Source organism: Anomalospiza imberbis, unplaced genomic scaffold (assembly GCF_031753505.1).
Source record: "Anomalospiza imberbis isolate Cuckoo-Finch-1a 21T00152 unplaced genomic scaffold, ASM3175350v1 scaffold_682, whole genome shotgun sequence".
Taxonomy (NCBI): Eukaryota; Metazoa; Chordata; class Aves; order Passeriformes; family Viduidae; genus Anomalospiza; species Anomalospiza imberbis.
In genome coordinates this window covers 32,252-59,774 of record NW_027100295.1, presented here as the reverse complement: position 1 = coordinate 59,774, position 27,523 = coordinate 32,252, and the positions used below count along the sequence as shown (strand labels likewise).

Here is a 27,523-nt window from a genome sequence, read left to right as displayed (position 1 = left end):
GCGGGGTAGCGCCAGAACTAGGATTTCTAACTGGGAAAAAGGGATTGGAAAAGGGGTTTGGGATTAGTTCCTCAGCAGAGTAGCTAATTCCACCAAGGCGGGGGTGCCGGGACGGCTCGGGGGAGCCAGGAGCACGGTCCACGTCTGTGGAGCTGCCCTGCGCCTCAGAGCGGCGGAGTACTCCCCTCTGCCTACCCGGTTTAGGGGAAAAAGGGGTAGGAGAGGATGGGGAAATGGATTCGGGGGAAACAAGAGTTTTGCCCGATGGCTCTTTCCTTTCCTCAGCCGCTTCTCGCGCGGACCCTGCTTTTACAGCCTCCGAGATCAGCAAATGGAGCTTTGGGAAACAATCTTTCACAGAGGGATCCCTGTCCATTCCCTCTGCTAACCTGGCTCCTACTTGCTCCCAGAACTCTGTTCTGTGAGCATCCTCCGCGGTTACACGTGGAAAGGAAAAGCAGAGCCATCGTACAAACTGCTTGACTGAATTTTTGGGGTAGGGATGTTTTACTGATAAAATCCCCTTAATTTGGGTATAGAATTCCCTTTGTTGGGCAGATAGCGTGGTCCCCATGCTATTTCTACCCAAAGCCTCACCCCTGGTGCAGAAAAGGCGAAAGAAAAAAAGCAAAAAACGCGAAAGACCCCGGCGGCCCGCCGCACACGCTGCGCGCTGCGTGATCCGTACCGCCGGAAACGCGGCAGAGCCCACCCACGTGAAGTATCAGCCGGGTACCCCCCGCGGCTAATCACTCACCAAACCGGAATCTTCGCAAATAAAAGCTGCTACCAGGGTCTTCTTTCCCGGGAAGCGTCCGTTCTTCGGCTTTCCGTAGCCGTGAATGGTTGCGCTTCCAGTCCCACGCGGGAAAACACAGCGTGTTTTCCTGTGGGTGGCGGAGACGTCACTGACTTACTTCGGGGGGGCACTTGCTCCCGTTTTCAGTCCGGCACGGAGCACTTTTCCGTCGTGGACCGCGACCCTGCGGTGGCGGTGGCGGTTTTCCGCGCGGATCGCGCTCGCTCGTCTCGGCAGCGGCGCTCGCTGGTCGGCGGTGCGGCTTCGCGGCGGCGGCGCTCTCTGTGCGCGGCTCCCGGGTGCTCTGTGGTGACTCTCTGCCTGCTCCGCGGCTTTGCGCTGGCCGTGGCCCGGACGTTGGGCGTCACTCGCGGCTGCTCTTTACTTTGTCTGCCCCGGTCAGCTCCCGAATGCCCGGCTTGGGCTTCTCAGCTTTTCGTCGGGGCCGGGGCTCGCCGCAGTTTCCGGGCGCTTTTGCTGTCGCGCTCCGGGGTGGGCTGATGGCCGCGCTTTGCCGTCGGCGCGAGGGAAGAAACAAAGAGGCAGGGAATTCGTCCAAATCCGTCCGCGTGGCGGCTGGATGCTTTATTGGCTGCGAGAGCTGCGATGGAAAGGCTGCAGCCGATCCCAGCTTCGCACGGACGCAAATGGCCTCGAGCATGCCGAGGAGTGGGATCAAATAGGGAAGGGACAGGGCGGACGGGGAGCCCTCCCGCCCAATGGGTACAGACATCGCGGTGATGACGTGTACTACAGCGACCAATGGGAACACGGCAGGGGCGGACACGAGACTTTGGGGTGAGTGGCACCACGAGACCGGGAACACAGGCACGGAAATCGCAGGAGTAGGGGAAAACCCGGGGGATGCACGAGGGTACAGAGAACTGGAAAACTAACAAAGGAAAAACCCATGTGAACCTAAACCTGGGATGCAACAGTATAGGAAGGACATTCTCTAAGACACAGAGGGTTACATACAAAGAATGACACATTTCAGGCAATTTGAGAAACTTCTTTTATTAATTTCTCAAACATACATATTCAAATATTATTTAAAAGCAGACAAGCAACTGCAGTAGAGTATTACTCTAAACTAAGAGTAATTCTCTAAACTAAGGTTTTAAACAAATCTAGTCTAAACTCTATTTCTCTACACTAAGAGTAGCTTTGCAAAATAGTTATACACTAACAACACTAAAGGGCATCTGGAAGGAATGCCAAGTAATAAGTCTAATTAAAGCTACAGCTTGCTACATTATAACTACATTAATTCTGCAACGGCCTAGGTTGCTGTCTTCGAGGTAGTTCAAGCAACCTTCTTCAGCTTCACTGTTCTTCTGTGAGGATGTGCATGTGGAGACAGTTTCTACCTCTCAGACTTAGGCAACAGCACCATCGTAACTGGAAGGTGAAGGGCAAGGCCACTCAGAGGTGTGTCTGCACAACGAATCCATGTGCTGCAGCATCTTCCTTCCGCAGGAGCAGAAAAGCAGCTTCAGGATTGCCAGTGACGAATGCAGCAATTATGCAGAGTTCACATGGCTGCCATCGGGTGTGACCCCCCCAGCAAAGCTCTGTGCAGGGAACTCCTCTCCGTAGCTGGAGAGCAGCATCCGGAGGCGAAATCGCATCTGACCATAAGCTTTCAGTGCCTCTAGGTGGGTGGCAGGATCTTGGGCCAGGTGCTCAAAGAGGTTGAGCGGCTCAATCCTTTGCATTTCTGGTGGCAAGCTGATCTCTGCAGGAAGCCTCTCGTTGCCTAGCACAAAGTGCTCCAGGCATTTCAAGTGCAGGCAGCGGCGCAGGTACACCATGATGTCCCACAGCCGCTGTGCAAATTCCTTCCTGCGCCACCGGGACAGTGGTACGGTGGTCAGCACGTGCATGACCACAGTCTTCCAGGTAGAGCTGGAAAAACCTGTGCCCCTCAGGATGCAGGTGAAGACCTGCAGGCATTTCAGGTGCAAGCCCTCGCACGGCATCTGCCTGGCGATGTGCTGGAAGAATTTTGCCTCTGCCACAGCGTATGTCTCAGGCCACGCTGTGCTTGCCATGATGTTGGCCTCGGCGGGCTGACTGCTCACAAAGTTGCTGGAGTTGCCTTTCTGGGCCTCTGTGGGCTGGCTGACCACAAAGGTGTCAGAGTCCCCTTGGCGCACCCCAAAGAGCATTTCCACGGTCAGGCTCCTCTTGCCTTTGCACAACTGGAATTGGCAGGACCGGCTGCAGGGCTGAAACACCAAGTGCCATGAGTATGACTGAGGCACATGCAGCCACGAGCATCTCACCAACTGGTAGAACCAGCGGGAGGTTTTCTCCACATCCAGGTAGGAGCCGGTGCAGAGTGTCTCTAGGAGGCTGCGCTTCTGCTCCCGCCACAGCTCCTCCTGCGAGTGGTGCAGGAAGCACAACAGCTTCTCGCCCAGCCGCTCCCTCTCGCACATGCACACCAGCTCCACACGGACACTGAAGGTCCTTGCTGCCATCTGCCCTGCACTGTTCAGCTCTAGGTGGAAGGCATGCCCTGGCGGGGGATTCAGCGGGACCAGCACCTGGTACACCCCATCCCACTCACGGGGACTCCAGCCCTCAAAGGCACTGCCCACCCCGATGGCTTCTTGAGGCACCGGGTAGAAGTTATTGCTCACGCTGTCCACAAAGACACGCGTGAAGCTCTCCATCAGCTCAGCTATCACTGAGCAACCTTTCTTCAGGTCCTCCACAGGCCACCGTATGCTATCCACTAAAAGGATGCCTTGCTCATTCCCAGCATCCTGAGTGTCTTCACTGTCTTTAGTTCCACCATTGCCGCTCTCTTCCTTGCCACCATCACTGCCACCTTTTTCACTGGCAGCCATGTTACCTTGTTCATCTTCTTTTCTATCCTCATTCTTGTTTCCCTGTACCACCTGTATGTCCTTGTTTTCTCCTTCGTTTGCTTCATCTAGGTCTTCTTCATTTCCACCAACAATACCAGGTTCTTCTTCATTTCCGTCACCACTACTGTCTCCTGGCACATCCCCATCACTCTGTCCATCATCTTTCATTAAGTCATGGCCTTTGTTACTGTGAACACCGCTGTCTTCCTTCCCCTTCACATCATCATTGCCTTCAATGGCATCATTGTCTCCTTCATCTTCAGCCACAGGACTGCCTTCTCTGTCATTTTCAGTCTCACTGTCGTCTGCCTCCACAGTCACATCCGTGTTTTCTCTGCCTTCCTCTAAATCAGTGCTGTCTTCTTCCTGTTCTGTTCCTCTCCCATCTCCCAAGGTCTTGCAGGAGGTCTGGTCCTTGCTGCTGCTGCTGCTGCTGGCCTCACAGCTCCTTCTGCAGCTAAACCACAGGCCCAAGAGTAGCAGGACGCCAGCAAGAACACAGAATGGCCACTGCTGCAGGGCACCAAAGAGCACGGCTCCCCAGCCCTCATCCTGCTGCTCCAGGGGCCCCTGCTCCAGCTCCTGCAGCAGCCGAGCCATCTCACGGTCCAGCAGCTCCTGACGCTCCTTCATTTGCCGGTGCGTGGCCTCATCCAGCCCATCCCCAGCCGGCTGGGGGTACTGGATCAGGCTTTGCACGAGCACGAAGAGCAATGAAAGTAAAGCCATGGTCTGCAGGAGGACACACAGAAGGGATTCAGTGGGGCTGGAATGGAGACAGACAATGAGGGGCAGGAGCAGGAGGGATGTGGCGGCAGGAAGGGGAGGAGGGCCCCTGGCAGCTGGCAAGGCCTGCACCGCTGCCCCAGCAAGCAAGCGCGCCCTCAGCGAGGCGCTCCCGCCGGGGCTGGGCCCTGGATGCGGGGGCAGCCCCGGGTACCAACGCTTCTCCCCCAGCCCTCCCCCAGCCCCCCAGCCCCGTCTCCTCACTGCTGTGTACTCACCGCTTGCCCAGGCTCTACTGGGGCAGCGGAACTCGCTGAGGCCTTTTATAGCTGCCCCCATGGTGACACGGCGCCTGTGATGTCACAGAACCCAGAGCGCGTCACAGGCCAGCCCCGCCCGCCGTCCCCAGCCCGGTCAGTGAAGTCATCATGGCCCTGGGCACCCAGAGCCCCAGCAGACACCAAGTGCTGATCCATCACTCAGGAACCTGGGAACACCAGAGCTTCCTTTGACAAAGCAGGCACAAGCACCCTTGCACACAACCCTTGTCAAATATAAATTTGGGTGACATGATCCATGGATGTTTTCACTATACAGGGGTAAGCTTTTATTTATTATGCAAGGCGGAACTTTTTTGCTATCAATATTGATATTTATTTCTGTGGTGGTGCATCGCCCCTCCCTTCCTCCTTTCCAGGCTGTAGTGTGATCTGAGAAATACTTGTTAGGCCTTGGCTTTGACACACCACCTGGGATCAGCTCTTCCTTTTTTTGGGTGATCTCAAGCACACCCATTCGGGACAATTACTTTGGAGGCAACATGTCATGTCAGCTAATATTTATTTACTGATTTAGTGAGAAATAAAGAAATCCACACTGCTTGAATGATGCACAGGAAGTTGTAATGTCATCCTGTCTTAAGGCCTACACTTACTTTACACCAGCAATGTCCTGCCTCACAGACCTTTTGTGAAAAAAAAGATGTGTTGGGGTTTCTCTTCTGAATTAGGAACACTTCCAAAGATCTGTTTATTGACTGACAAAAGATCACACATGACTAACTTATGGTTTGCACAGCAGCGTAAAAACCCTCAGGCCCACACAAACTATTTCTTACACCAGAGATGGCTGATCAATAGTCTGGCTGAAGATTGGGCAAGTCACTGTAATCAAGAAATACAAGTTTTTAAATGGAAAAAGAAAAGTCCTCGAAACACAGAACTTCTGAAGCTTAGCTCATTCCACTCTAATGTGCTCTCCCCCAACAACAGATAAAAGACGTGCCCCTCCTGACACTTGCTGCAACTGGCTACCCTAGCATGACAGCCATTCTGAGAGAAACTCTTTTTTGTATGGGATGTAGACATGTCTGCATTTGAACACCATCCTCGGTACAAACCTCCCCCCTTGCTTTTTTCTGGTTGGACATCCTTGTTACTGCACATGATGGAGCAGTTTATTGGGAAGAGTTTCTCTGATGCTGATCACAGCACAGCGGGAGGTTTTTGCTCCCTTGGGCTTCTCCAATTCTTTCTGGATGATCTCTTTATCAGCTGAGGGCTGACGGAACACAGAATGCCTGAATAATTGTCTTTCTCTTCTCCACCCATGACACAAGAGTTGCCTGCACTCAGACAACACAGTTTTCTGAACCATCCTATATAATAACAAACAATGCCTTCTAAATTCTGCCATCTAAATGTGGTCACTATTGGACAGCTTCATGTTCCAAGTGTTACCTAGCAGGGAGGGAAGCAGAGGAAGACAGGATCACAGCAGCCACTGATCCGTTATTCAGAGGCATCACCAGGAAGAAACAGGAGAAAGCCATGAATTTCACAGGCTACTGTGTTTCAACAACCCATATCACCCTGCTCCTTTTAAATCTCTTCTGATGACAAGCTTCCAGTTTCATCACAGTGCTCACCTGAAGCACACGAGTAAATAAGATGAAGAATAGGAGAGAAAATGTCTTCTGACCTCCAGTCACTTAAGCATCAAGCAGACAAGAGAAAGCCTCTGTCCTTCTCTAAGGGAGGTCGTTTATACTCACCTACAGCAAAAGCTATTCTGAAAACCCACGTTATTAGACCCAGAGTGATAAAGAGCTAAGAATTTACTGATCCTGGGAAAAAGGCAGCTTTAAATGAGCTCTGCTACTCCTACTCTCTCTCCTCAGAACTTCAGGTTGAGATGCTTAGGACCAGCTAAAGAAAAAAGTAATTTCATTCATGCCCTGGTCAAACATTTCTCAGTCTCTTGTCCCTCCTCCCAGTGCACCAGCCAGTCAAACACAGAAAAAGCAAGCTACCCATGGTAAGCTTCCAGTGGAAATATTGGCAAAATCCTTGTGGACTGCATTACTTGAAGGACCTGGGGTCAACTCACTGACTGTGAATCACTTTTACTGCTCTGCTTAGCCTACCACCTCAGCTCAGCTCAGCTCAGCTCAGCTCAGCTCAGGAACCTGCCAGCTACTTTCAGCTGCGTAAACCCACGACCTGCGGTCAGAAAGGCATGAGTCTTATGAAAGAAACAGGGATGGGTAATGAAGTGTGGAGATTAGTCCACACTCTGAGGAACAGGCAACACTAAAAAACAGTCTGGCAATAGCTTGTGTCTAGAAGCTGTGTACCTTCAAAACCACCTCAGGGGTTTGGGACTTGTGCTGACTTGCACAAAGGAACCCACTCCACCCTGCAGCAGTGGGCTCCTTCTTTCCAGCCTGGATGGAGACATGCCCTGCATTTTGCAAGCATGTCCAGGTGTTCAGAATGGAACATGCTGATCATATTTAGCACCTTAAGGCATGCAGCTCTTCCTTTCTCAAAGTATGCTTTGTGAAACTACAGGTAGTGCTATCCCTACCTTTCCAAACCAATTACCCTCATTATATTGCGCTTGCCTTCAAAATACTGCCACTCCTACATTTCAGACTTTGCTTCCCTCAGAAGGATGCACAAATAGTTGGAGTAGTTGCAAGCACCTGCACCTGCAATTTTCAACTAACTGCATCTTCAGAAAGGGTTCTGACAACAGGCCGTTCTCTGGACATGAACAGGGCATGCTGAGGCAAGACAGATAACTTTGCTACATCTTATAGCTCAGATCTCTGTGGCCAGAGTCACAGTCCTTGAGCTAAAATGAAAAAAAAGAAATCAGGGAATGTATTTTTGCTAAATGAAAATGAATTAAATCTATTGTGGGCACTCATTCCGTTTAAGAGTGGAGTTGCATATACCTGAAAAACTGGTTTGTAAAGGAAAGGCTTCCAGACTCTACTTTATAAGAATGATAACAGGCACCACTGTGTTGAAGGCACTGATAACAGCCTGATTAAGGAGGGTTTTCTTTCATTGTAATCACACACAATTTAAAACCAGGTCCTTACTTGCTTTCTTTTGTCATATTCATTATGAATTTTTCCTTCTAGGAAAATGTAAATAATAGTTTTCTATTTATGTTTCTTATGAATGTGTGGTTACTTTGTAACCATTGTTACTTGCAAATTAGATTCCTTAACCATTGAAAAGATGAAGAACAGCATGGTCTTGGCTGAAGAGAGTGATGTGAAAAATCAAAAAGCATAGATTGTTTTTACTATCCACATATATTACTATTTTGCCAAATGAATTTTATTGTGATTTGACTATTACCTATAGAATTCATAAGTCAGCATATTAATATTTTTTTTCTTTGGTTCTGCCAAGAAACCCACTCATTCTGATTCTTAATGACAACACCTTTCATCTTTATTTATGTCTTGTAAGTTGTGAGCAGAAAACAAATTGTCAGTGAAAAATGTTACTCACCTTACTATTCTCTATTTTGCCCCTTTCTCTTTTCCTCAGCACAACTGAAACATTTTTATTATTTCCGTAATCCTGGAAACAAAGATAAAAATGGTTTTAACAATTCTGATAGCCATCAGTTGTTCAGCAGATAGTCTAAGACTGTCTTATCTCCTAATTAATCAGGAAAGCACAAATTGCACTTTCAGGGCTTTCCTGGAATGCAGTGAATTTCTATTTTAGTTGTACATACATCTTTTGCTTCTAGAGAAGCAAGTTGATGGTAGAAAGATCTTCCATGGAAACCACTATGGAGCTTCCTGACCAACAGGTTTTGAAGTCTCTGACCCTGAAATCTGACTTCATTAAGGGTAAGTACAAACAGCTACAGAGCTGCAATGGAGCCAGTGAAGGTCTCCTTGAGTCTATGCATTGTAATAGATATTGGTAATGGGAGAGCTAAAATAAAATGCTTGTAAATCCACAATATAAAATCAGCATATGAAAAGGAAAGACCTGAAAGATTTAACGTCCGTAGGAACAAAACCTGATGGCAACTTTGTTTCATCACTCTCAAAACCTATAGTAAAAATTGTAATATTGTTCTCATGAGGTACTATGAAGGTGAAGGTTTAAATGTGTGAAGAGAAAGGAGGAGGTGTTAGGGATGGTATGAGTTTGCTGGATTAAGTGATTTGGCTCCTAAGAAGCTGTGTTGAGTGATGAGGAAGGGACAAAGAAAAATGAGGAATTCCATTCTAGCCAATAAAACATTAAGGAGAAGCATTACAATGAAGAGCTCATTCTCTTGCAGCTTGATTCCTCCCTGCTGAATGTAAGGGCAATACATACTTTGGGGTTTTCAGGAGAGAATGCACTGAAAATTTTTGTTCCAGGACCTGTTCCATTCTTCTATCAGTGATGATGTGTGCTGCATGTAAACAGTTGCCAGGAAGGGTAAAGTGATAAGAAAAGGTTTAATTTACCAATGAAAAAATTGCACAGTTGAATTCATGAGGCAAAATTAATAGCCCTGCTTTAAAGTGCTATGGAAGTAGAATACCGAGAAGTGACTGCTGGACAAAATCACCGTTTGAGCCACTTTGTCATTTTTTCAGGTAGTTGCACTGGATGGACATTTTTAAAGAAATGGTGGGTTAAATAAAAAGAAGGACATGTTTCAGGCAATTTGAGAAACTTTTCTCCTTTTATTATTTCTTCACACATGTATATGTAGATATTACTGAAGGGCAACTATTACTGAAGGATAGCTCAATCTTTTAGGACTAAATTGTTCCCTAGGAGCACATAAAAGTGATTGTGTAAAGAAAACTTTTCCAAATATTCCTAAAAAATTCAGGAGTACTCTGCTGCAAAATTTCAGGCACTTCAGGGCATTTTCATTTCAGACTTCGCAGATTTTCACCCCCATGGCCTCTGGCTGCCCTTGCAGAGACCGTGGCTGCCACATGGACAGGCGCTCCAGGGCTATGGCATTTGCCTCCCTGCTAGTGCTGAGTGCTCCGGCGTGGGTTCGCAGCTTTGGTAGCTTCACACTGAGGGAAAACGAAGGGACGAGAAAGGCACACTTTGCTGGCGAGGCAGAGAACTGTTTATTTCCCACGTGATCGCAGCGGTGGTCAGAGCAACTGTTCCCGGTGCCGGTGCAGGGCAAAATGGCGACGGGACGGAGAAGTCATTGGTTCAAATAGGGGGCGTGTGGACAGGGGTGGAAAACCCCTTCACCCAAAAGGGACAGACAACAGGGGAGTGACATGGAACATAACAACCTATGAGAACATAACAGAGGTGGATACAGCGTTCTGGGACAAATGGGAATGTAGAGGTGGGGTGATTGACACAGAACTTTCTATGAGGAAGAAGGGCGTGGTTACAAGATTGACATATAAGAGCTCCTATGGTAGACAGCTTGGAGCGGACCATTGTTAGGGGGAAATAGGTGTACAGATGTCTTGGTTTGAAAAGACAGGAGTCTGTGAAGGAAGTCAAAAGCCTCCTGTGAAATGGAAAAGGTAAACCCCCTCCTTCCAAATTATCACAATTTCAGAATTAAAAGGGCTCTCAGGCAAAGATATGAGAATGGGAATAACAGTTTTTTACTAGGAAGGAAAAAAACTAAATAACAATGCAATTTAGCGCAAGCAAAAAAAAAAAAAAAAAAAAAAAAAAACCAAAAACACTGGCAGAGTGAGAAAAACCTGACACCCTGAGAAGTCAGGGTGTTGATAGTAGTCCAGCCAGATGGTGGCTGCTCCTCCTGGAGCGGCAATCTGCAGAAGGGTGTAGGTCCTTTCTGAAGATGCGGCGAAGGAGCAGCTGGGCCTGGTTCCTGATTCCTCTGGGAAATCCGGCGAAGAAGGCTGTCTGTTGTCTCAGAAATGCTTGTTTTATGGTGGCAGGGATGCTTGGCTCCTCCCTCTGGGTGGAGCATCTCACAATGGGATGATGTAACTAGTCTTACCAGCCACAGTGAGTAATTCAATAGCCCATTAACAGGAGATTATCTTCCTGGCAGTGTCATTGTTCTTGAAAGAGATAAGAAAAACTGCCTAACTCCCAACAGATGGCAAAAATAGAATACATGCTTATTTTACAAGCCAGGACAACAGAGAACCAACCTAACTAACATTTACTAATATCCCTAACTAAACCAACCCAAACTACAACAAAGCTTTAAGCATTTCTATGGAAATGTTCAAGAGACAGCATACTTAATATATCCAACATCTCTGTTTGCAAAGAGTCTTTATTTCAGATAGAGGTATAGGAAGGACATTCTCTAAGACACAGAGGGTTACATACAAAGAATGACACATTTCAGGCAATTTGAGAAACTTCTTTTATTAATTTCTCAAACATACATATTCAAATATTATTTAAAAGCAGACAAGCAACTGCAGTAGAGTATTACTCTAAACTAAGAGTAATTCTCTAAACTAAGGTTTTAAACAAATCTAGTCTAAACTCTATTTCTCTACACTAAGAGTAGCTTTGCAAAATAGTTATACACTAACAACACTAAAGGGCATCTGGAAGGAATGCCAAGTAATAAGTCTAATTAAAGCTACAGCTTGCTACATTATAACTACATTAATTCTGCAACGGCCTAGGTTGCTGTCTTCGAGGTAGTTCAAGCAACCTTCTTCAGCTTCACTGTTCTTCTGTGAGGATGTGCATGTGGAGACAGTTTCTACCTCTCAGACTTAGGCAACAGCACCATCGTAACTGGAAGGTGAAGGGCAAGGCCACTCAGAGGTGTGTCTGCACAACGAATCCATGTGCTGCAGCATCTTCCTTCCGCAGGAGCAGAAAAGCAGCTTCAGGATTGCCAGTGACGAATGCAGCAATTATGCAGAGTTCACATGGCTGCCATCGGGTGTGACCCCCCCAGCAAAGCTCTGTGCAGGGAACTCCTCTCCGTAGCTGGAGAGCAGCATCCGGAGGCGAAATCGCATCTGACCATAAGCTTTCAGTGCCTCTAGGTGGGTGGCAGGATCTTGGGCCAGGTGCTCAAAGAGGTTGAGCGGCTCAATCCTTTGCATTTCTGGTGGCAAGCTGATCTCTGCAGGAAGCCTCTCGTTGCCTAGCACAAAGTGCTCCAGGCATTTCAAGTGCAGGCAGCGGCGCAGGTACACCATGATGTCCCACAGCCGCTGTGCAAATTCCTTCCTGCGCCACCGGGACAGTGGTACGGTGGTCAGCACGTGCATGACCACAGTCTTCCAGGTAGAGCTGGAAAAACCTGTGCCCCTCAGGATGCAGGTGAAGACCTGCAGGCATTTCAGGTGCAAGCCCTCGCACGGCATCTGCCTGGCGATGTGCTGGAAGAATTTTGCCTCTGCCACAGCGTATGTCTCAGGCCACGCTGTGCTTGCCATGATGTTGGCCTCGGCGGGCTGACTGCTCACAAAGTTGCTGGAGTTGCCTTTCTGGGCCTCTGTGGGCTGGCTGACCACAAAGGTGTCAGAGTCCCCTTGGCGCACCCCAAAGAGCATTTCCACGGTCAGGCTCCTCTTGCCTTTGCACAACTGGAATTGGCAGGACCGGCTGCAGGGCTGAAACACCAAGTGCCATGAGTATGACTGAGGCACATGCAGCCACGAGCATCTCACCAACTGGTAGAACCAGCGGGAGGTTTTCTCCACATCCAGGTAGGAGCCGGTGCAGAGTGTCTCTAGGAGGCTGCGCTTCTGCTCCCGCCACAGCTCCTCCTGCGAGTGGTGCAGGAAGCACAACAGCTTCTCGCCCAGCCGCTCCCTCTCGCACATGCACACCAGCTCCACACGGACACTGAAGGTCCTTGCTGCCATCTGCCCTGCACTGTTCAGCTCTAGGTGGAAGGCATGCCCTGGCGGGGGATTCAGCGGGACCAGCACCTGGTACACCCCATCCCACTCACGGGGACTCCAGCCCTCAAAGGCACTGCCCACCCCGATGGCTTCTTGAGGCACCGGGTAGAAGTTATTGCTCACGCTGTCCACAAAGACACGCGTGAAGCTCTCCATCAGCTCAGCTATCACTGAGCAACCTTTCTTCAGGTCCTCCACAGGCCACCGTATGCTATCCACTAAAAGGATGCCTTGCTCATTCCCAGCATCCTGAGTGTCTTCACTGTCTTTAGTTCCACCACTGCCGCTCTCTTCCTTGCCACCATCACTGCCACCTTTTTCACTGGCAGCCATGTTACCTTGTTCATCTTCTTTTCTATCCTCATTCTTGTTTCCCTGTACCACCTGTATGTCCTTGTTTTCTCCTTCGTTTGCTTCATCTAGGTCTTCTTCATTTCCACCAACAATACCAGGTTCTTCTTCATTTCCGTCACCACTACTGTCTCCTGGCACATCCCCATCACTCTGTCCATCATCTTTCATTAAGTCATGGCCTTTGTTACTGTGAACACCGCTGTCTTCCTTCCCCTTCACATCATCATTGCCTTCAATGGCATCATTGTCTCCTTCATCTTCAGCCACAGGACTGCCTTCTCTGTCATTTTCAGTCTCACTGTCGTCTGCCTCCACAGTCACATCCGTGTTTTCTCTGCCTTCCTCTAAATCAGTGCTGTCTTCTTCCTGTTCTGTTCCTCTCCCATCTCCCAAGGTCTTGCAGGAGGTCTGGTCCTTGCTGCTGCTGCTGCTGCTGGCCTCACAGCTCCTTCTGCAGCTAAACCACAGGCCCAAGAGTAGCAGGACGCCAGCAAGAACACAGAATGGCCACTGCTGCAGGGCACCAAAGAGCACGGCTCCCCAGCCCTCATCCTGCTGCTCCAGGGGCCCCTGCTCCAGCTCCTGCAGCAGCCGAGCCATCTCACGGTCCAGCAGCTCCTGACGCTCCTTCATTTGCCGGTGCGTGGCCTCATCCAGCCCATCCCCAGCCGGCTGGGGGTACTGGATCAGGCTTTGCACGAGCACGAAGAGCAATGAAAGTAAAGCCATGGTCTGCAGGAGGACACACAGAAGGGATTCAGTGGGGCTGGAATGGAGACAGACAATGAGGGGCAGGAGCAGGAGGGATGTGGCGGCAGGAAGGGGAGGAGGGCCCCTGGCAGCTGGCAAGGCCTGCACCGCTGCCCCAGCAAGCAAGCGCGCCCTCAGCGAGGCGCTCCCGCCGGGGCTGGGCCCTGGATGCGGGGCCAGCCCCGGGTACCAACGCTTCTCCCCCAGCCCTCCCCCAGCCCCCCAGCCCCGTCTCCTCACTGCTGTGTACTCACCGCTTGCCCAGGCTCTACTGGGGCAGCGGAACTCGCTGAGGCCTTTTATAGCTGCCCCCATGGTGACACGGCGCCTGTGATGTCACAGAACCCAGAGCGCGTCACAGGCCAGCCCCGCCCGCCGTCCCCAGCCCGGTCAGTGAAGTCATCATGGCCCTGGGCACCCAGAGCCCCAGCAGACACCAAGTGCTGATCCATCACTCAGGAACCTGGGAACACCAGAGCTTCCTTTGACAAAGCAGGCACAAGCACCCTTGCACACAACCCTTGTCAAATATAAATTTGGGTGACATGATCCATGGATGTTTTCACTATACAGGGGTAAGCTTTTATTTATTATGCAAGGCGGAACTTTTTTGCTATCAATATTGATATTTATTTCTGTGGTGGTGCATCGCCCCTCCCTTCCTCCTTTCCAGGCTGTAGTGTGATCTGAGAAATACTTGTTAGGCCTTGGCTTTGACACACCACCTGGGATCAGCTCTTCCTTTTTTTGGGTGATCTCAAGCACACCCATTCGGGACAATTACTTTGGAGGCAACATGTCATGTCAGCTAATATTTATTTACTGATTTAGTGAGAAATAAAGAAATCCACACTGCTTGAATGATGCACAGGAAGTTGTAATGTCATCCAGTCTTAAGGCCTACACTGACTTTACACCAGCACTGTCCTGCCTCACAGACCTTTTGTGAAAAAAAAGATGTGTTGGGGTTTCTCTTCTGAATTAGGAACACTTCCAAAGATCTGTTTATTGACTGACAAAAGATCACACATGACTAACTTATGGTTTGCACAGCAGCGTAAAAACCCTCAGGCCCACACAAACTATTTCTTACACCAGAGATGGCTGATCAATAGTCTGGCTGAAGATTGGGCAAGTCACTGTAATCAAGAAATACAAGTTTTTAAATGGAAAAAGAAAAGTCCTCGAAACACAGAACTTCTGAAGCTTAGCTCATTCCACTCTAATGTGCTCTCCCCCAACAACAGATAAAAGACGTGCCCCTCCTGACACTTGCTGCAACTGGCTACCCTAGCATGACAGCCATTCTGAGAGAAACTCTTTTTTGTATGGGATGTAGACATGTCTGCATTTGAACACCATCCTCGGTACAAACCTCCCCCCTTGCTTTTTTCTGGTTGGACATCCTTGTTACTGCACATGATGGAGCAGTTTATTGGGAAGAGTTTCTCTGATGCTGATCACAGCACAGCGGGAGGTTTTTGCTCCCTTGGGCTTCTCCAATTCTTTCTGGATGATCTCTTTATCAGCTGAGGGCTGACGGAACACAGAATGCCTGAATAATTGTCTTTCTCTTCTCCACCCATGACACAAGAGTTGCCTGCACTCAGACAACACAGTTTTCTGAACCATCCTATATAATAACAAACAATGCCTTCTAAATTCTGCCATCTAAATGTGGTCACTATTGGACAGCTTCATGTTCCAAGTGTTACCTAGCAGGGAGGGAAGCAGAGGAAGACAGGATCACAGCAGCCACTGATCCGTTATTCAGAGGCATCACCAGGAAGAAACAGGAGAAAGCCATGAATTTCACAGGCTACTGTGTTTCAACAACCCATATCACCCTGCTCCTTTTAAATCTCTTCTGATGACAAGCTTCCAGTTTCATCACAGTGCTCACCTGAAGCACACGAGTAAATAAGATGAAGAATAGGAGAGAAAATGTCTTCTGACCTCCAGTCACTTAAGCATCAAGCAGACAAGAGAAAGCCTCTGTCCTTCTCTAAGGGAGGTCGTTTATACTCACCTACAGCAAAAGCTATTCTGAAAACCCACGTTATTAGACCCAGAGTGATAAAGAGCTAAGAATTTACTGATCCTGGGAAAAAGGCAGCTTTAAATGAGCTCTGCTACTCCTACTCTCTCTCCTCAGAACTTCAGGTTGAGATGCTTAGGACCAACTAAAGAAAAAAGTAATTTCATTCATGCCCTGGTCAAACATTTCTCAGTCTCTTGTCCCTCCTCCCAGTGCACCAGCCAGTCAAACACAGAAAAAGCAAGCTACCCATGGTAAGCTTCCAGTGGAAATATTGGCAAAATCCTTGTGGACTGCATTACTTGAAGGACCTGGGGTCAACTCACTGACTGTGAATCACTTTTACTGCTCTGCTTAGCCTACCACCTCAGCTCAGCTCAGCTCAGCTCAGCTCAGGAACCTGCCAGCTACTTTCAGCTGCGTAAACCCACGACCTGCGGTCAGAAAGGCATGAGTCTTATGAAAGAAACAGGGATGGGTAATGAAGTGTGGAGATTAGTCCACACTCTGAGGAACAGGCAACACTAAAAAACAGTCTGGCAATAGCTTGTGTCTAGAAGCTGTGTACCTTCAAAACCACCTCAGGGGTTTGGGACTTGTGCTGACTTGCACAAAGGAACCCACTCCACCCTGCAGCAGTGGGCTCCTTCTTTCCAGCCTGGATGGAGACATGCCCTGCATTTTGCAAGCATGTCCAGGTGTTCAGAATGGAACATGCTGATCATATTTAGCACCTTAAGGCATGCAGCTCTTCCTTTCTCAAAGTATGCTTTGTGAAACTACAGGTAGTGCTATCCCTACCTTTCCAAACCAATTACCCTCATTATATTGCGCTTGCCTTCAAAATACTGCCACTCCTACATTTCAGACTTTGCTTCCCTCAGAAGGATGCACAAATAGTTGGAGTAGTTGCAAGCACCTGCACCTGCAATTTTCAACTAACTGCATCTTCAGAAAGGGTTCTGACAACAGGCCGTTCTCTGGACATGAACAGGGCATGCTGAGGCAAGACAGATAACTTTGCTACATCTTATAGCTCAGATCTCTGTGGCCAGAGTCACAGTCCTTGAGCTAAAATGAAAAAAAAAGAAATCAGGGAATGTATTTTTGCTAAATGAAAATGAATTAAATCTATTGTGGGCACTCATTCCGTTTAAGAGTGGAGTTGCATATACCTGAAAAACTGGTTTGTAAAGGAAAGGCTTCCAGACTCTACTTTATAAGAATGATAACAGGCACCACTGTGTTGAAGGCACTGATAACAGCCTGATTAAGGAGGGTTTTCTTTCATTGTAACCTCCTGGTTTCACAGTGGCAGATGTGTGATAGAAGCTCTGCATCTGCTATGAAGAAATGCCAGTCCTGGGAACGAAAGCAGACAGAATTGGTGAGTCGGAGCCGATAAGGCTCCCTGATGTCAGTAGTTGAGAGGCAGCCGCTTACAGATGGGACTAGATGGTGTATCACGGCTCCTCTCGCGGCACCACGACTTGCCTCATTTTTGTCAGCACGCGAGGCAAGTGCGCATTCCTTTCCTAGTTTTTTGGGATTGTGGGGCTCCCATCCCTCCTCCCTCCTCCCGCAGCCCTGGGTGGTATAGTCCTTAGAAGTGGGCAGCGATCCTGAAAATGTCCCTCCTGATGGCAGTGGAAGCACCGGCGTGTGGATGGAAGTCGTTTCGGAGCTGAGTTCCTTGGAGGAGCAACAGCAGATGCGACCAGCTTGTCTTTAGGTCTCTTTGGGGCTTCCTCCTCTATCAGGTGTGATTTCAGGGTGCACTCCTCGATGATCTGGTCGAGGGTCGGCGCTGGTGAGGCCGGCAGCGACAGGATGATTCTTTTGCACATGGTGTTGGCATTCATGTGCACCACTTCTAGGACTAGTCCGTCTCGGTGTTCAGGTCTCTCCACCCGTCTCTCGACTGCCGCCCGGACCCGGTCTACGAAATCTACAAAAGGCTCTGCGACACCTTGTTTAATCGCTGTATAGGGAACCATCGGGTCCTTGGTGGGCATGCCCAGGAACGCACGCTCTGCTGCACCCCTGGACATGTCCAGCACGGCCGTTGGAATTCCCCGAGCTTGAAGTTGCCCTTCACTCCATTCTCCTTCACCCACAAGATGGTCCAAAGTGATCGGTTCTTCCGCGAAATCCAGGCTGTAAGGCCCTTCTAGGATTTCGGGAAGCAGGTCTGCTGCCAGTTTCTTCCACCTCCTCTCCCACAGGCTGTAGTCTGATGGGAGAAGCAGGCAGCTAAACAGACACTTAAGGTCTGCTGGCACTACGGTTCTAGACGTTAAAGTCGCTTTTAAAATGCCTTTAAAAAAGGGGCTTTTTTGTCCAAAATCGCGTGATGTTTTGCAGACCTCTTTTATGGATTCATAGGGAAGGGGTGTCCATGTAGGGTTTTCCCCTCCCCTGGCGTAGGAGGCTGGAGTGCGGAGCGACTGCTCGACTTCATAGATTGGGCCCCGTCCCCTCCCCTCTCCCCTACTCCCCCCTCCCCCCCTGGGTATCCGAGGAGCGGGAGGACGTGGGGGCGCGGTACGTGGGACAGGGCAGGGAGAATCTTCTCCCTGGGACAGCGGGGCGGAGGTGACAGACCCCTCCCTGTTGGGGGAGGGTGGGGCTGATGTTGCGGCAGGCAGGACATGGAAGAAGGGGACGCCCACCCGAGGGGGAACAGGGGGAGGGGTGGCAACCCGATGCCTGGAGTGGGCGGTGCCCACACCCACAGGGAAACAGGAAGGGGTGGGGTCAAAGGTGGGGATACAGGGAACAAAGGGGGCAAAGGGATTATGGGGAGAAGAAACCTCTCCACGTGGCCGCCCTCCATCTTGGGAAGACAGAGGCCCTAGCCACGTGGCTGCGGCTTCCTCAGGGGGACAAAGAAAGGGATTCAGGGGAGCAGAGCAGCGCGGGGTAGCGCCAGAACTAGGATTTCTAACTGGGAAAAAGGGATTGGAAAAGGGGTTTGGGATTAGTTCCTCAGCAGAGTAGCTAATTCCACCAAGGCGGGGGTGCCGGGACGGCTCGGGGGAGCCAGGAGCACGGTCCACGTCTGTGGAGCTGCCCTGCGCCTCAGAGCGGCGGAGTACTCCCCTCTGCCTACCCGGTTTAGGGGAAAAAGGGGTAGGAGAGGATGGGGAAATGGATTCGGGGGAAACAAGAGTTTTGCCCGATGGCTCTTTCCTTTCCTCAGCCGCTTCTCGCGCGGACCCTGCTTTTACAGCCTCCGAGATCAGCAAATGGAGCTTTGGGAAACAATCTTTCACAGAGGGATCCCTGTCCATTCCCTCTGCTAACCTGGCTCCTACTTGCTCCCAGAACTCTGTTCTGTGAGCATCCTCCGCGGTTACACGTGGAAAGGAAAAGCAGAGCCATCGTACAAACTGCTTGACTGAATTTTTGGGGTAGGGATGTTTTACTGATAAAATCCCCTTAATTTGGGTATAGAATTCCCTTTGTTGGGCAGATAGCGTGGTCCCCATGCTATTTCTACCCAAAGCCTCACCCCTGGTGCAGAAAAGGCGAAAGAAAAAAAGCAAAAAACGCGAAAGACCCCGGCGGCCCGCCGCACACGCTGCGCGCTGCGTGATCCGTACCGCCGGAAACGCGGCAGAGCCCACCCACGTGAAGTATCAGCCGGGTACCCCCCGCGGCTAATCACTCACCAAACCGGAATCTTCGCAAATAAAAGCTGCTACCAGGGTCTTCTTTCCCGGGAAGCGTCCGTTCTTCGGCTTTCCGTAGCCGTGAATGGTTGCGCTTCCAGTCCCACGCGGGAAAACACAGCGTGTTTTCCTGTGGGTGGCGGAGACGTCACTGACTTACTTCGGGGGGGCACTTGCTCCCGTTTTCAGTCCGGCACGGAGCACTTTTCCGTCGTGGACCGCGACCCTGCGGTGGCGGTGGCGGTTTTCCGCGCGGATCGCGCTCGCTCGTCTCGGCAGCGGCGCTCGCTGGTCGGCGGCGCGGCTTCGCGGCGGCGGCGCTCTCTGTGCGCGGCTCCCGGGTGCTCTGTGGTGACTCTCTGCCTGCTCCGCGGCTTTGCGCTGGCCGTGGCCCGGACGTTGGGCGTCACTCGCGGCTGCTCTTTACTTTGTCTGCCCCGGTCAGCTCCCGAATGCCCGGCTTGGGCTTCTCAGCTTTTCGTCGGGGCCGGGGCTCGCCGCAGTTTCCAGGCGCTTTTGCTGTCGCGCTCCGGGGTGGGCTGATGGCCGCGCTTTGCCGTCGGCGCGAGGGAAGAAACAAAGAGGCAGGGAATTCGTCCAAATCCGTCCGCGTGGCGGCTGGATGCTTTATTGGCTGCGAGAGCTGCGATGGAAAGGCTGCAGCCGATCCCAGCTTCGCACGGACGCAAATGGCCTCGAGCATGCCGAGGAGTGGGATCAAATAGGGAAGGGACAGGGCGGACGGGGAGCCCTCCCGCCCAATGGGTACAGACATCGCGGTGATGACGTGTACTACAGCGACCAATGGGAACACGGCAGGGGCGGACACGAGACTTTGGGGTGAGTGGCACCACGAGACCGGGAACACAGGCACGGAAATCGCAGGAGTAGGGGAAAACCCGGGGGATGCACGAGGGTACAGAGAACTGGAAAACTAACAAAGGAAAAACCCATGTGAACCTAAACCTGGGATGCAACAGTATAGGAAGGACATTCTCTAAGACACAGAGGGTTACATACAAAGAATGACACATTTCAGGCAATTTGAGAAACTTCTTTTATTAATTTCTCAAACATACATATTCAAATATTATTTAAAAGCAGACAAGCAACTGCAGTAGAATATTACTCTAAACTAAGAGTAATTCTCTAAACTAAGGTTTTAAACAAATCTAGTCTAAACTCTATTTCTCTACACTAAGAGTAGCTTTGCAAAATAGTTATACACTAACAACACTAAAGGGCATCTGGAAGGAATGCCAAGTAATAAGTCTAATTAAAGCTACAGCTTGCTACATTATAACTACATTAATTCTGCAACGGCCTAGGTTGCTGTCTTCGAGGTAGTTCAAGCAACCTTCTTCAGCTTCACTGTTCTTCTGTGAGGATGTGCATGTGGAGACAGTTTCTACCTCTCAGACTTAGGCAACAGCACCATCGTAACTGGAAGGTGAAGGGCAAGGCCACTCAGAGGTGTGTCTGCACAACGAATCCATGTGCTGCAGCATCTTCCTTCCGCAGGAGCAGAAAAGCAGCTTCAGGATTGCCAGTGACGAATGCAGCAATTATGCAGAGTTCACATGGCTGCCATCGGGTGTGACCCCCCCAGCAAAGCTCTGTGCAGGGAACTCCTCTCCGTAGCTGGAGAGCAGCATCCGGAGGCGAAATCGCATCTGACCATAAGCTTTCAGTGCCTCTAGGTGGGTGGCAGGATCTTGGGCCAGGTGCTCAAAGAGGTTGAGCGGCTCAATCCTTTGCATTTCTGGTGGCAAGCTGATCTCTGCAGGAAGCCTCTCGTTGCCTAGCACAAAGTGCTCCAGGCATTTCAAGTGCAGGCAGCGGCGCAGGTACACCATGATGTCCCACAGCCGCTGTGCAAATTCCTTCCTGCGCCACCGGGACAGTGGTACGGTGGTCAGCACGTGCATGACCACAGTCTTCCAGGTAGAGCTGGAAAAACCTGTGCCCCTCAGGATGCAGGTGAAGACCTGCAGGCATTTCAGGTGCAAGCCCTCGCACGGCATCTGCCTGGCGATGTGCTGGAAGAATTTTGCCTCTGCCACAGCGTATGTCTCAGGCCACGCTGTGCTTGCCATGATGTTGGCCTCGGCGGGCTGACTGCTCACAAAGTTGCTGGAGTTGCCTTTCTGGGCCTCTGTGGGCTGGCTGACCACAAAGGTGTCAGAGTCCCCTTGGCGCACCCCAAAGAGCATTTCCACGGTCAGGCTCCTCTTGCCTTTGCACAACTGGAATTGGCAGGACCGGCTGCAGGGCTGAAACACCAAGTGCCATGAGTATGACTGAGGCACATGCAGCCACGAGCATCTCACCAACTGGTAGAACCAGCGGGAGGTTTTCTCCACATCCAGGTAGGAGCCGGTGCAGAGTGTCTCTAGGAGGCTGCGCTTCTGCTCCCGCCACAGCTCCTCCTGCGAGTGGTGCAGGAAGCACAACAGCTTCTCGCCCAGCCGCTCCCTCTCGCACATGCACACCAGCTCCACACGGACACTGAAGGTCCTTGCTGCCATCTGCCCTGCACTGTTCAGCTCTAGGTGGAAGGCATGCCCTGGCGGGGGATTCAGCGGGACCAGCACCTGGTACACCCCATCCCACTCACGGGGACTCCAGCCCTCAAAGGCACTGCCCACCCCGATGGCTTCTTGAGGCACCGGGTAGAAGTTATTGCTCACGCTGTCCACAAAGACACGCGTGAAGCTCTCCATCAGCTCAGCTATCACTGAGCAACCTTTCTTCAGGTCCTCCACAGGCCACCGTATGCTATCCACTAAAAGGATGCCTTGCTCATTCCCAGCATCCTGAGTGTCTTCACTGTCTTTAGTTCCACCATTGCCGCTCTCTTCCTTGCCACCATCACTGCCACCTTTTTCACTGGCAGCCATGTTACCTTGTTCATCTTCTTTTCTATCCTCATTCTTGTTTCCCTGTACCACCTGTATGTCCTTGTTTTCTCCTTCGTTTGCTTCATCTAGGTCTTCTTCATTTCCACCAACAATACCAGGTTCTTCTTCATTTCCGTCACCACTACTGTCTCCTGGCACATCCCCATCACTCTGTCCATCATCTTTCATTAAGTCATGGCCTTTGTTACTGTGAACACCGCTGTCTTCCTTCCCCTTCACATCATCATTGCCTTCAATGGCATCATTGTCTCCTTCATCTTCAGCCACAGGACTGCCTTCTCTGTCATTTTCAGTCTCACTGTCGTCTGCCTCCACAGTCACATCCGTGTTTTCTCTGCCTTCCTCTAAATCAGTGCTGTCTTCTTCCTGTTCTGTTCCTCTCCCATCTCCCAAGGTCTTGCAGGAGGTCTGGTCCTTGCTGCTGCTGCTGCTGCTGGCCTCACAGCTCCTTCTGCAGCTAAACCACAGGCCCAAGAGTAGCAGGACGCCAGCAAGAACACAGAATGGCCACTGCTGCAGGGCACCAAAGAGCACGGCTCCCCAGCCCTCATCCTGCTGCTCCAGGGGCCCCTGCTCCAGCTCCTGCAGCAGCCGAGCCATCTCACGGTCCAGCAGCTCCTGACGCTCCTTCATTTGCCGGTGCGTGGCCTCATCCAGCCCATCCCCAGCCGGCTGGGGGTACTGGATCAGGCTTTGCACGAGCACGAAGAGCAATGAAAGTAAAGCCATGGTCTGCAGGAGGACACACAGAAGGGATTCAGTGGGGCTGGAATGGAGACAGACAATGAGGGGCAGGAGCAGGAGGGATGTGGCGGCAGGAAGGGGAGGAGGGCCCCTGGCAGCTGGCAAGGCCTGCACCGCTGCCCCAGCAAGCAAGCGCGCCCTCAGCGAGGCGCTCCCGCCGGGGCTGGGCCCTGGATGCGGGGCCAGCCCCGGGTACCAACGCTTCTCCCCCAGCCCTCCCCCAGCCCCCCAGCCCCGTCTCCTCACTGCTGTGTACTCACCGCTTGCCCAGGCTCTACTGGGGCAGCGGAACTCGCTGAGGCCTTTTATAGCTGCCCCCATGGTGACACGGCGCCTGTGATGTCACAGAACCCAGAGCGCGTCACAGGCCAGCCCCGCCCGCCGTCCCCAGCCCGGTCAGTGAAGTCATCATGGCCCTGGGCACCCAGAGCCCCAGCAGACACCAAGTGCTGATCCATCACTCAGGAACCTGGGAACACCAGAGCTTCCTTTGACAAAGCAGGCACAAGCACCCTTGCACACAACCCTTGTCAAATATAAATTTGGGTGACATGATCCATGGATGTTTTCACTATACAGGGGTAAGCTTTTATTTATTATGCAAGGCGGAACTTTTTTGCTATCAATATTGATATTTATTTCTGTGGTGGTGCATCGCCCCTCCCTTCCTCCTTTCCAGGCTGTAGTGTGATCTGAGAAATACTTGTTAGGCCTTGGCTTTGACACACCACCTGGGATCAGCTCTTCCTTTTTTTGGGTGATCTCAAGCACACCCATTCGGGACAATTACTTTGGAGGCAACATGTCATGTCAGCTAATATTTATTTACTGATTTAGTGAGAAATAAAGAAATCCACACTGCTTGAATGATGCACAGGAAGTTGTAATGTCATCCAGTCTTAAGGCCTACACTTACTTTACACCAGCACTGTCCTGCCTCACAGACCTTTTGTGAAAAAAAAGATGTGTTGGGGTTTCTCTTCTGACTTAGGAACACTTCCAAAGATCTGTTTATTGACTGACAAAAGATCACACATGACTAACTTATGGTTTGCACAGCAGCGTAAAAACCCTCAGGCCCACACAAACTATTTCTTACACCAGAGATGGCTGATCAATAGTCTGGCTGAAGATTGGGCAAGTCACTGTAATCAAGAAATACAAGTTTTTAAATGGAAAAAGAAAAGTCCTCGAAACACAGAACTTCTGAAGCTTAGCTCATTCCACTCTAATGTGCTCTCCCCCAACAACAGATAAAAGACGTGCCCCTCCTGACACTTGCTGCAACTGGCTACCCTAGCATGACAGCCATTCTGAGAGAAACTCTTTTTTGTATGGGATGTAGACATGTCTGCATTTGAACACCATCCTCGGTACAAACCTCCCCCCTTGCTTTTTTCTGGTTGGACATCCTTGTTACTGCACATGATGGAGCAGTTTATTGGGAAGAGTTTCTCTGATGCTGATCACAGCACAGCGGGAGGTTTTTGCTCCCTTGGGCTTCTCCAATTCTTTCTGGATGATCTCTTTATCAGCTGAGGGCTGACGGAACACAGAATGCCTGAATAATTGTCTTTCTCTTCTCCACCCATGACACAAGAGTTGCCTGCACTCAGACAACACAGTTTTCTGAACCATCCTATATAATAACAAACAATGCCTTCTAAATTCTGCCATCTAAATGTGGTCACTATTGGACAGCTTCATGTTCCAAGTGTTACCTAGCAGGGAGGGAAGCAGAGGAAGACAGGATCACAGCAGCCACTGATCCGTTATTCAGAGGCATCACCAGGAAGAAACAGGAGAAAGCCATGAATTTCACAGGCTACTGTGTTTCAACAACCCATATCACCCTGCTCCTTTTAAATCTCTTCTGATGACAAGCTTCCAGTTTCATCACAGTGCTCACCTGAAGCACACGAGTAAATAAGATGAAGAATAGGAGAGAAAATGTCTTCTGACCTCCAGTCACTTAAGCATCAAGCAGACAAGAGAAAGCCTCTGTCCTTCTCTAAGGGAGGTCGTTTATACTCACCTACAGCAAAAGCTATTCTGAAAACCCACGTTATTAGACCCAGAGTGATAAAGAGCTAAGAATTTACTGATCCTGGGAAAAAGGCAGCTTTAAATGAGCTCTGCTACTCCTACTCTCTCTCCTCAGAACTTCAGGTTGAGATGCTTAGGACCAGCTAAAGAAAAAAGTAATTTCATTCATGCCCTGGTCAAACATTTCTCAGTCTCTTGTCCCTCCTCCCAGTGCACCAGCCAGTCAAACACAGAAAAAGCAAGCTACCCATGGTAAGCTTCCAGTGGAAATATTGGCAAAATCCTTGTGGACTGCATTACTTGAAGGACCTGGGGTCAACTCACTGACTGTGAATCACTTTTACTGCTCTGCTTAGCCTACCACCTCAGCTCAGCTCAGCTCAGCTCAGCTCAGGAACCTGCCAGCTACTTTCAGCTGCGTAAACCCACGACCTGCGGTCAGAAAGGCATGAGTCTTATGAAAGAAACAGGGATGGGTAATGAAGTGTGGAGATTAGTCCACACTCTGAGGAACAGGCAACACTAAAAAACAGTCTGGCAATAGCTTGTGTCTAGAAGCTGTGTACCTTCAAAACCACCTCAGGGGTTTGGGACTTGTGCTGACTTGCACAAAGGAACCCACTCCACCCTGCAGCAGTGGGCTCCTTCTTTCCAGCCTGGATGGAGACATGCCCTGCATTTTGCAAGCATGTCCAGGTGTTCAGAATGGAACATGCTGATCATATTTAGCACCTTAAGGCATGCAGCTCTTCCTTTCTCAAAGTATGCTTTGTGAAACTACAGGTAGTGCTATCCCTACCTTTCCAAACCAATTACCCTCATTATATTGCGCTTGCCTTCAAAATACTGCCACTCCTACATTTCAGACTTTGCTTCCCTCAGAAGGATGCACAAATAGTTGGAGTAGTTGCAAGCACCTGCACCTGCAATTTTCAACTAACTGCATCTTCAGAAAGGGTTCTGACAACAGGCCGTTCTCTGGACATGAACAGGGCATGCTGAGGCAAGACAGATAACTTTGCTACATCTTATAGCTCAGATCTCTGTGGCCAGAGTCACAGTCCTTGAGCTAAAATGAAAAAAAAAGAAATCAGGGAATGTATTTTTGCTAAATGAAAATGAATTAAATCTATTGTGGGCACTCATTCCGTTTAAGAGTGGAGTTGCATATACCTGAAAAACTGGTTTGTAAAGGAAAGGCTTCCAGACTCTACTTTATAAGAATGATAACAGGCACCACTGTGTTGAAGGCACTGATAACAGCCTGATTAAGGAGGGTTTTCTTTCATTGTAACCTCCTGGTTTCACAGCGGCAGATGTGTGATAGAAGCTCTGCATCTGCTATGAAGAAATGCCAGTCCTGGGAACGAAAGCAGACAGAATTGGTGAGTCGGAGCCGATAAGGCTCCCTGATGTCAGTAGTTGAGAGGCAGCCGCTTACAGATGGGACTAGATGGTGTATCACGGCTCCTCTCGCGGCACCACGACTTGCCTCATTTTTGTCAGCACGCGAGGCAAGTGCGCATTCCTTTCCTAGTTTTTTGGGATTGTGGGGCTCCCATCCCTCCTCCCTCCTCCCGCAGCCCTGGGTGGTATAGTCCTTAGAAGTGGGCAGCGATCCTGAAAATGTCCCTCCTGATGGCAGTGGAAGCACCGGCGTGTGGATGGAAGTCATTTCGGAGCTGAGTTCCTTGGAGGAGCAACAGCAGATGCGACCAGCTTGTCTTTAGGTCTCTTTGGGGCTTCCTCCTCTATCAGGTGTGATTTCAGGGTGCACTCCTCGATGATCTGGTCGAGGGTCGGCGCTGGTGAGGCCGGCAGCGACAGGATGATTCTTTTGCACATGGTGTTGGCATTCATGTGCACCACTTCTAGGACTAGTCCGTCTCGGTGTTCAGGTCTCTCCACCCGTCTCTCGACTGCCGCCCGGACCCGGTCTACGAAATCTACAAAAGGCTCTGCGACACCTTGTTTAATCGCTGTATAGGGAACCATCGGGTCCTTGGTGGGCATGCCCAGGAACGCACGCTCTGCTGCACCCCTGGACATGTCCAGCACGGCCGTTGGAATTCCCCGAGCTTGAAGTTGCCCTTCACTCCATTCTCCTTCACCCACAAGATGGTCCAAAGTGATCGGTTCTTCCGCGAAATCCAGGCTGTAAGGCCCTTCTAGGATTTCGGGAAGCAGGTCTGCTGCCAGTTTCTTCCACCTCCTCTCCCACAGGCTGTAGTCTGATGGGAGAAGCAGGCAGCTAAACAGACACTTAAGGTCTGCTGGCACTACGGTTCTAGACGTTAAAGTCGCTTTTAAAATGCCTTTAAAAAAGGGGCTTTTTTGTCCAAAATCGCGTGATGTTTTGCAGACCTCTTTTATGGATTCATAGGGAAGGGGTGTCCATGTAGGGTTTTCCCCTCCCCTGGCGTAGGAGGCT

At 50.3% G+C, this 27,523-nt stretch overlaps 1 protein-coding gene across 1 annotated transcript in view; it reads right to left on the bottom strand.

Annotated features, from left to right (window-relative positions):
• Window positions 1-3,662: 3,662 nt before the first annotated feature.
• Window positions 3,663-27,523, bottom strand: part of LOC137467564 (uncharacterized) — a gene marked incomplete at its 3' end in the record, with an annotated part of 47,869 nt that continues 24,008 nt past the window's right edge. Inside the window, exons 5-7 of the mRNA XM_068179052.1 lie at window positions 22,287-22,559; window positions 12,745-13,176; window positions 3,663-3,935 (exon numbers count right to left, since the gene is read on the bottom strand). Of these exons, the coding sequence (XP_068035153.1) occupies window positions 3,663-3,935; window positions 12,745-13,176; window positions 22,287-22,559 (978 nt within the window). The remainder of the gene's footprint in view (window positions 3,936-12,744; window positions 13,177-22,286; window positions 22,560-27,523) is intronic.